Source organism: Podarcis muralis, chromosome 4, assembly GCF_964188315.1.
Source record: "Podarcis muralis chromosome 4, rPodMur119.hap1.1, whole genome shotgun sequence".
NCBI lineage: Eukaryota > Metazoa > Chordata > Lepidosauria > Squamata > Lacertidae > Podarcis > Podarcis muralis.
In genome coordinates, this window is record NC_135658.1 from 26635329 (window position 1) to 26645841 (window position 10513).

Genomic DNA, 10513 nt, shown 5'->3' on the forward strand with positions numbered 1-10513 from the left:
AAACTGATCCTAAACAACACCGTGACAGAAGAAATAAAAATACAGAAAGGTACAAGACAGGGATGCCCGCTCTCTCCGTTGTTATTTATAACGGTGTTAGAAATACTCCTGCAGTCAATAAGGCAAAATGAGAAAATTAAAGGAATAACAATAGGGCAAAATGCCTATAAGACCAAGGCTTTTGCGGACGACTTAGTAATAATGTCAGAGGACCCAACAACTACAATAGAAGAAATTTTAAAGGAGATAGAACAATTTGGGGAAATGGCAGGCTTTAAATTAAATAAGAGTAAAACAAAGATGATGGTTAAGAATGTGGATCAAACCACAGTTGAGATAATTCAACACCAATCACAGGTAGAAGTAGTTAAGAAAGTTAAATACCTTGGGATATGGCTTACAACAAAAAACATAGACCTATTCAAAAATAATTATGAGTCGGTTTGGAAAGAAATAAGAAAGGATCTGGAAGTGTGGAGAAGCCTGAAACTTTCTCTCTGGGGAAGGATTAATACTATTAAGATGAACATCTTGCCGAGGGTACTCTTTTTATTTCAGACGATACCCATAATTAGGGGGGGCCGAACATTCAAAGAATGGCAAAAGATCCTTTCAAAGTTTATCTGGCAGGGCAAAAAACCCCGAATAAAATATAAACTTTTGACGGAGAGAAGGGAAAGGGGAGGCTTTGCCCTGCCAGAACTAAGATTATATTACGAGGCATCTTGTATATGCTGGGCGAAAGACTGGATCAAATTAGAGAATAGGGAGCTACTCGATTTAGAGAGCTTCGATAATAGGTTCGGCTGGCACGCCTATTTGTGGGGAGGCAAGAGGAAGGTACACAAGGGGTTTGAGAACCACATATTTAGGGGGCCAATTATTGAGGTATGGGAAAAATATAAAAATGTACTTGAACCACAAACCCCGCGCTGGCTCTCTCCCCTTGAAATGATGAGTATCAAGAAAATAAATATGAGGTCAGATTGGGTAACATATGGTCAATTGATAATGAAAGAGGATGGTAAATGGAAATTAAAGCCATATGGACAGATTAAAGAGCATGTATATGATTGGCTCCAATACCTCCAAGTTAATGAATTGTTTAAAAAAGAGATGAGAGAGAAAGGATATACATGTAAAGACTCAAGATTTCAGACGGAGATTGTAAACAATGATGTTAAAACAATATCTAAAATATATAAGATGTTGCTAGACTGGAATATGGGAGATGAAGAAGCCAAAACCGTGATGAACCGTTGGACAAAAGACTTGGGTTATGAAATACTATTTGAGGAGTGGGAGAAATTATGGAAAGACGGTCTGGATTTTACGGCATGTATAACGGTAAAAGAGAATGTAATGAAGATGTTTCACAGGTGGTATATAACACCAGTGAAACTATCGAAAATGTATAGAGTGGATAGCAAATGTTGGAAGTGCCATGAAAAAGAGGGCTCCTTTTTCCACATGTGGTGGGAGTGTGGAAAAGTGAGAGAATTTTGGGAAAAAATTTACATAGAATTAAAGAAAGTGTTAAAATACACATTTAGGAAAAAACCCGAAATATTCCTGTTAGGGATATTAGGGAATGAGATAAAAAAGAAAGATCATAAATTTGTGTACTACGCAGTTACAGCAGCAAGGATAACCTTAGCTAAATTATGGAAAAAACAAGAGACCCCAACAACAGAGGAGTGGAGAACAAAACTAATAGACTACGCGGATTTGGATAGGATGACCGGAAAGATAAGAAACTTAAAAGACCAAATGTTCATTAAGGAATGGGGAAAATATGTAAGCTATCTGGAAGGTATTAGCAAGGGGCAAATAACGCTAAGGGGATTCAGAGAAGCACTGTGAAAAGACTAAGAGTTATTGTTTAATCAAAATAGAAGAAATGAAATGTATAATGACAATACAAAATAGGAAATGCGTTACTATGATTTAGATTACGGAAGACCTACGGACGAGCTGAAGGAAGTCCAGAACGAGATGACAACGTTAGACTATAAGGAAAAACTTTTTACTCGATATACAACATGTTTTGTGTTTGTATGTTGCGGTGATTTAGTATGTGCTGTGGGTGGTGGGGTTTTTTTTTCTTTAGTTGTGATGTATTATCGCTGTTTTTCTTTTCTTTTTTCTGTTTTTTTTTTACTCTTTTCTTGCAAAAGCTAATAAACATTTATTCTAAAAAAAAAAAAAAAAAGAAAATCAATGCAATGTAACCCAGTATTTATTATGCAATCATATTCATTACCAAATGAAGCATATGCTACAGGGTGCACACTGCAAATCTGCTAGCTCATATGCCAGTTAACAAATATTGTGTTCTATTTTATATATAGGATGCTTGCAGCTCAGATGGTGGATTATTACAATCCTTCAGGACCCCCGCCGCCTCCCCCTCCACCCATGATTCCTTCTGCACAGACCGCTTTTGTTAGTCCTCTCCAAATCCCTGTGCTACCTTCCCATCCTGGACTAGTGACTGGATCTATATATTCTGCTGCTCTTCATCCTCCTTCTACTGGGCTTGTTGTTACAGCTCCCCCTCCTCCAGGCCCGCCTCCTCCCCCTCCAGGCCCTCCTGCTGCAGGATCCTCTCTCTCATCCTCTCCGATGCATGCGCCTGCACTGGCTGAAGCAAAGCGGCATGAGCCCACACAATCACCCATCAGTGATGCTCGAAGTGATCTTCTGGCTGCTATTCGGATGGGTAAGGGTACATTAAGAATGGTCAGGCTTAAACAGACCAGTGTTTGGGTTTTCCATAACTTTGCATAAGCCGTGCTTTTAATTTATAAGTACAGTCATACCTCGGGTTGAAGCAGCTTCAGGATGAATATTTTCGGGTTGCGCTCTGCGGCAACCCGGAAGTAACGGAACGTGTTTCGCTGCATGCGCAGATGCTCAAAATGACGTCACGCACATGCGCGGAAGTGGCGAAATGCGACCCACAGATGCGCAGTCGCGTGTTACGTTCGCTTCAGGATGCGAATGGGGCTCCGGAACGGATCCCGTTTGCATCCAGAGGTACCAGTGTACAGTGTTGCATCTTGAAAGCTAAGTAATAGCATTCAAATTCTTGCTGTTGGGTCCAGTGCTTTCTATTCTCCTGATATACAGTAATCCGCCACAATGAAGCATTTAATTTTGTTCTTGGGCAAACAGATGGATACACACACTTACATGCATCTATACAATTTATGTGTGTGTTCATGTGTATATACATACCTATAGAGGAAAAAACTAGTTGGCTCCCTACCAGAGAAGAATGGCAGATTAAGTTGATAAACTATGTCAAATTGGCAAAAGTGACTGGAAGAATCAGAAACCAGGAAGACCAAAATTTCAATAAGGAATGGGGAAATACATAATTTACCTTAAAAACTGTTGTAAACAACTAAAATCATTAGTAGGATTGGAATAACACTTGTAATTCAATGTTGAACTTTGGATAAAATAGAGATGGAAAAGATTTGGATTAATGAAAAAGATGCAGGAGGAAAAGGTTAATAAAAGGACTCACAAAGGGGAGGAGGGAAATTCAGGAGATTCTTTGGAATTCTCTTTTTATGTTGGTGGTTGGATAATTGATTGTAAAATTTTAAAACCTGAAAACTAAATAAAAAAACAGCAGATCAAAGTAAATTAATAGCCTCTGGGAACATGAGAGGTATTTGAATTGCCTCCTTTTCTTTTGGGGAAGAATGACTGTTTTACATGATAGATGAAGTTGTCATTTCTATTGAAAAGTACAGAGCCTGTGGAAAAGCCAAAACAATCACCAAGAGCAAATGAACTCTTGGAATTCCTTATTTCTGTGAATTCTCATTGTGTTTTAAACCCTATTTTCGTTAATTTTTAAGTCCTGTGTACTGTACTTGTAAGCTTACTCTTGCTTTAAAAAGAAAAGAAAAAACTTTACCCATGAAAATAACAGTGTGATAATTTGTCTCATTGCTTTCTTCAGGAATCCAGTTGAAAAAAGTACAAGAGCAGCGTGAACAAGAAGCTAAGCGTGAACCTGTTGGAAATGATGTGGCCACAATTCTTTCCAGACGCATTGCTGTGGAGTACAGCGATTCAGAAGATGATTCGGAATGTGATGAAAATGACTGGTCAGACTGAATACTGGAGAACCAAAGCATTCTATTAATTTCTTAAGGAAATTGTTCATGTTGTGTAGGCACTGATATATGTTGAAACAGGTTAATTAAATTGATGGTATGCAGGATGCTGTCAGTAAGTTTGGTGATAATATAGAACTCTTTTATTTTCAGTATTTACTGCATAATACTGTATACAAGTGCCACTGAATGTAGCAAATCATGTTCTGCCCCAAGAGAAGGCAGTGTTTGTTCTTGGCCAGGAGTACATGTAAGTTATTTAGATTGTTTGAATATTAACACCGATTTCCCCAGGTACTTGGAAATCTTTCAAAGCAGGTGCTTGATCTTGGAGCACAACATGGCAGAACAATGTCCTCCACCATAAAATGTCACTAATTTGCATTTTTGGTCTAGCTTCATGGAGAATACGTATAAAACTGGTAGCAGTTAAATGTTTCTTGTTTATTTTTAAGTCTTACTCTGTCCGTCCCATATATTGTGAGTTTATTTTTAGCATCATAGCTACACTTTAATCAGGTGCTGGAGCCATACTGACATTGTTAGTGAATAATTGGGTGGCATTAGGTTAAGTGCTGAATTCCCTCCCCTTATTTATCTGTTTGTTTGTTTGTTTGTTTGTTTGTTTAGTTTTCATAATCAGTTTTAGAAAATAATTTAGTTTGTAACAGGCATATTCAAGCATATGGTTAAATGGATCCTAAAATGGAAATCATACTTCTCTTAGGAGTTGTTGAGCTCAAAAGGTAAGGTTTGTTGAGAACCATGTTCAAGCTGTGTCTGGCTCATGGGTGACTGGACAAATTCTTTATAGTTACAGCACCTAAATAAATTTCACCTCTATTCACTATAGAGGTGAATTTCACCTCTATTCACCACTATTTCACCTCTATTCACTATTTATAAAGTTGATAAAAATAATTTGTTACCTCTCATATGGTTTACAGTGCTGCATTTATTACATGTGGATAGACATGTAATGCCTTTGTCAGCTTCAGAGTGCAGTTGTGTCATATTTATTTTTGTATGCCCCTTTTAAAAAAAGTGGCAGTTAAATCTACATTTTCAATCTTATATAATATTTCATTTTTAAAGGCTGTTTTCATGTTTTCTTTCAGTTCTTAGTTATTCACAATTCAGTATTGTATTGAAACTAATTTCCTTTCTTGGCTATGATTCAGGATCTTGTTATGCTTGATTATGTTTCACAGAATTGAAGGTTAGAAGCAGTCAGTGCTGGCTTTGGCTTTTGTTTGTGGGGATTTTTGGAGGGTGGGGGGTGGGGTGAGACCAGGCAAGTTGCCCTGAATGGTCCATGTATTTAAAGGTGCCTGCAGTTGCCTAGAGGGGAAAAGCAAGGTGAACAGAGGTTGCTCCTCTTCCTCTTTGCTCCTGTCACTATATGCTTGCTTAGGAGGAGACAGATGACTAGGTAGCAATAGCAAAGTGTAGGAGTAGTGGAAGTCTGGGGTTGTCAGCCCTCTGTTGGAGTGTGGGCTTCAGCAGTGCTAGTCCCTGATTCCAGCCCTAGAAACAATCCATTGAAAGCTGTTGCTGCACAATTAGATTTGTGTTAAGCTTGGTGGGCGGGGGTTGATAGATCACTTCTAAATAAGTGAGAAAAATGGAGTAATTCACATCCAATAAGCTTAAGTAGTTTTGCTTTGGGACATGAAGCAGTTTCCTTCATCCACAATCTCTTTGAATTCCGGTTTCTTCCATTCCTTAGCCCTATCAAATGAAAGAGAAGACAAATAGTCTCAGAGATGAAGAGGACTGCTGTGTGATGGCTGTTGTTAAATAGGACTCTGGAATAGAGAGTTGTCACCACCAGTCCAAGAAAATGTAATCTTGGCCCAAGCAAGCTTATTTTATTCTCTTCTTTCCCCACCTATTCTACCTTGACTTAAAAAACAGTCTTACAAATTGTAATAACATTCTAAAGTAGCTGTTGCTAAACTTTTATATATGATATAAAATCTCTTTTCTGTACAGCAACCACTCAGTAGGAACACAGAATATAAATTGTTGTTTTTTTCAAAATAAGAACTATGGTAATATTTCACTACAGCACTCCTATAGATCCACCGGGGCAAGCATTTTGTCTTGCTATGTGGAATGATCCTCCCTTTCCCTCCCTATATGCTGTTCCAGGGGTTCTCCTGACCCAAGTCAGATTCAGGGGCATGTGAAGAGAGGAAGGGGGAGAACCCCATTGTAAAAGTCCCACCCTATAAAAAGGTATCTGTATTTAGTGTCCCTATTGAGAGCACAGCATTCATTGTTAACAATCATGGACCTTATATCAGTACCAATACTGTTTCCTGAAATTTGTTAAGAATACAGTGGAACCTCGGGTTATAGACACTTCAGGTTACAAACGCTTTGGGTTACAGACACCGCTAACCTAGAAATAGTACCTCAGGTTAAGAACTTTGCTTCAGGATGAGAACAGAAATCATGTGGCATCAGCGGGAGGCCCCATTAGCTAAAGTGGTGCCTCAGGTTAAGAACAGCTTCAGGTTAAGAATGGACCTCCAGAATGAATTAAGTTCTTAACCCGAGGTACCACTGTAAAGTGACCCTGAGCAGGTACAGAGTGCCTTTCCCTTAGTACTAAATAAATATAGAGAATCACCACAATCGGGTCTTTGTGGGTTTCGAGAGAGACTTGAGCACTAGCATGATTCATGAAGGGCCAGGGATCCTTAAGCTGATCTGACTCTCTTCAAAACATTCAGTCTGGCATTGAACTTATACCTACAAGAAATATTAAACTACATGGTTTTTAAAAGAAGAAAACATGTTTTCAGTTAAAATGCACAGAACCTACTCTTTGTGCATTGGTTTTTCATTTCCTTTACTTGTGAATATCACAATAAAAGTATAGTCGTACCTTGTTTTGCAACCGGGATCAGTTCCGGAGCCCTGGCTGCTAGCTGAAAAGGACGCAGGGCAAAGCGCCGCGTCTGCGCATGCGCAATTTAGCTCTTCTGCACATGCGCGAGTGGCAAACCTGGAAGTAACCTGTTCCGGTACTTCCGGGTTTGCCGTGGATTTTCTCCGGAACCGACGCTAGACAAGGCGGACATTCACGGAGGTATTACTGTATTTTGCATTTAATACACATGCAAATGTGTACATTGTCTGCAGAGGGATAACATTATTGGGAAACATGAAAAATGGAGATTGATGGACTGAAGTCACACATGACTTCCCATCTCACACATTGAGGGAGGGCCATTCACTCAACATATAGCAATCCATGCAAATTGGACAAAATATACAAGTAGTATAGGAGGGTGTTTAAAAAGGTAGTTCTGGATTATTAGATAAGTAAGCAAGCCACATGGAGGAGGGAAAAGTTGCTTAGGAAGTATGGCTTATGGCTTAACTATGAGCGCCGCAACCCCAGAGTCATTCGCAACTGGACTTAACTGTCAGGGGTCCTTTACTTTTACCTTTATTCTGGAAGAAATTCCTTCCTAATGCAAAATATATTTTTCAACCTTAATTCTGAAGTATAAGGAAGTCCTCCTGAACCAGTTTTACAGCAAAAGACAGAAAGTTAAATCCTGAAATCAAATTGTGGTAAAACTAATCTCTGATATGAGAAGATATTATGTGTGCATATATTGAAATATATAATAAATAATGGCTGGGACAAATTCACTGATACTGTAGAATGTCAGGGTAGTGTTAGTGCTGGTTTTGGAGCAGCGAGTCCTGCAATTAAGTCTATTTGTCCATGAAGCTCATTGTGGGATCTTGAAAATCAATTCTACATGTCAAGTTGCAAGACTTTTAACAAAACACTCAAGGAAAACCTAAAATACTTTAAAATATAGTTTCTTGATCTAGAAAATTAAAATATACCCCAGAATTATGCATTTGAGGCAGACCCATGGCATACACTTAAGCATATCTAATGCACAATTTAACTACATGGCTTCCACCAAAGAATCTTGGGAACTGTAGTTTGTTAAGGGTGTTGGGAATTGTAGCTATGTGAGGGGAAATTTTGGGTTCTTTGAGAAAGGTGTGTGCTTTAAGTGTATGGTGTGGATCTGCCCGTAGTTACAAATTTCTTTTGGGCAAACCAAAACATTAAAATGAGTTATTTGTGTTGGTGATTTTATAATACATCCACAGGCCAGTACAATACCATGCCACTCCTTGCCACACTGTTATTTGCAATGCAAAAAGGCACAACAAATGTTCAGTAAAAGACCTCTTTGTATTTCATGCACTCATGAGATGGAGGTTCTTTTCTGTTGAAGCTTATGCCATCATAAAAGTTTTGATAAGGTGCCACAGGACTCTTGGGCTCTGTGTGCTTGCTGCAACAGACTAACAAGCTACTGCTCTAGAACAACTCTCTTAAAAAGCTGATTACACTGGTGTTTAGTTGACAAGCAGGCACTCAGCTATGGGTAGGAGATGATGACAAAGAGCATGCAAAAGTAACTTTTTTCATCTTAACTGCAGTGCTGAGACGAGTGAAAAGGCACCTTAACCCTGCGTGCTGTGGAAAGCAAAATACCGGAAAGGGAGAGCAGCACCTTATGCTGATCTGTACATAGCTCATTTTTCTGTCTCCTCTCCTTTCAGAGGCACTGCTAAAGAGCTCATGAGCACTAAGCCGCCTTTGCAATGTCAGTACCTTTGGATTTAGAGTCCAGTGACTGTGCCTCCTCTAGTCCAAAAAACTGCACAGTCTCTTTGGCTAGCCCTCCTTCTCTTACCACTAAATGGGGTCATTGTTTGTTGCACGTCATGCAAGCCTTGAAGTTACAATAACTGCTCTTGGCTCCAAAGTTCACAAAGCCGAAATCTACCAGCTACTATCTACCTTTTCCCCCAACAAGTTGTTGTTATGTTTGAAACGAGCATATTCTTTCTGAAACAATATGACCAAATAAAAGTCTACCTACCACCTTGTGCATTTTGTACCTTTAATAGTAAGGGACAGCATAATGGCAAAGACTTCTTTTCCATAATATATTCCCATTAAGAGTCTGAAGATATATTGAGTAGCACCTAACAAAGCACAATCTCCACCTCCTTTATGAAGACTCCAAGGTCACTCAACACCTTCTAGACTTTGCCTTAAAATGTGAGGAAAGCTGCATTTGACTTTGCATGTGGAATTGAGACATCATGGACTATGCAGAAAAGGATCTGAACCTTCATTACTGTTGAGGGTGGTCCCACATCTGCATAGTAATGAATTCTGCTATATTCTTTGAATGCTGTAGAACTAACCTCTAGGAAACCAAAGGGGATCATCTGATCTGTGTTCCTAGTCAGCGTACAGTACTGAGAACAACTTGGCCTTGCTAATGGTTGCTTCTGCTTCTGGGGATATTAGTGAAGTTGTCACATGATGCATTTATTGAATGATGGTGTCATTCATCATGCATGATGTGAGAATATGGTTCTATATGCTCATTTGGTTGAACAAATGTAGAGTTGCAAGGCAAGTCATACTGCATGTTTTCTCTACACCCCACCCTGAATAAATGTCAGGATGTTTAAATGGCTTTCTGGAAATGTTTTTTGTTTGTTTTTTAATGTTGGAAGTAAAACATCAGTTTCTTCCATTGTAAGAAATGAATATATTTTAGAAGCACAGAAACTGAATCACAGAATATTTGTATTTTGAATTTATTTTAAGCTACTAAATAAGTTGTAGTCAATAAGATTTCATAGTTAGATGACCACCTTTTTTCTTCTAAACTTGAAGTATTTTCTCATCTGCTTTCAGTATTTTATCAATAAAAATGTAAATTAAGATTACTGAGCTAAATTTATACTTTAGGTAATTTTGTTTGTTTATTTTATCCTGGGTTATGTAAAAGTAATAGTTATGAATAAAGCTCACATTTCAACTTTTGTCTTCACATTCTAAAAGTTTTTCTTCAATTTCAAAAGATTCTAGTTAACAGGAGCACTATTATGTAGTACTGAACTATTGTGTAATTATTAAGATATTGTTAATACTGGCCGGTTTCACTGTTTATTCTTCATTTCTCTAGACATTCTCGTGTAGACAACACTTCATAATTACTATGTCTGCCTGACTTTGCAGTTCAAATTTGTAACCGAAACAGCATGATACAGTCATAATTAACGCCTTATTTCAGTGGGCAATAGTTTAGCCACATTGCCTAATTATTCTTCTGAAATAAATGTGGCATGCAGGCGCTTAGCTTCAGCTGAATTCTGCCCATTCCTTATGCAGTCTCGTTACAAATGTCAGAAGAAGGAAAACATTCAGTATGTTGGGGATACTGTCAATGGTCCAAACACAGGAAGTTAATAGTAAATTAATTATTCTGTGATACATTGCTTGATCAGTGATGCGGGTGGTGCTG

General features: G+C 38.4%; 1 protein-coding gene across 5 annotated transcripts in view; it reads left to right on the forward strand.

The window, feature by feature from the left end:
* Positions 1-10031, forward strand: part of WASF3 (WASP family member 3) — a 41526-nt gene extending 31495 nt beyond the window's left edge. For all 5 annotated transcript variants that reach the window (XM_077927102.1, XM_028726379.2, XM_028726375.2 and 2 more), the window contains 2 exons: positions 2352-2722; positions 3980-10031. In XM_077927102.1, coding sequence (XP_077783228.1) covers positions 2352-2722; positions 3980-4137 — 529 coding nt within the window. In that variant the 3' untranslated portion in view covers positions 4138-10031. The remainder of the gene's footprint in view (positions 1-2351; positions 2723-3979) is intronic.
* The last annotated feature ends 482 nt before the right edge of the window (positions 10032-10513 follow it).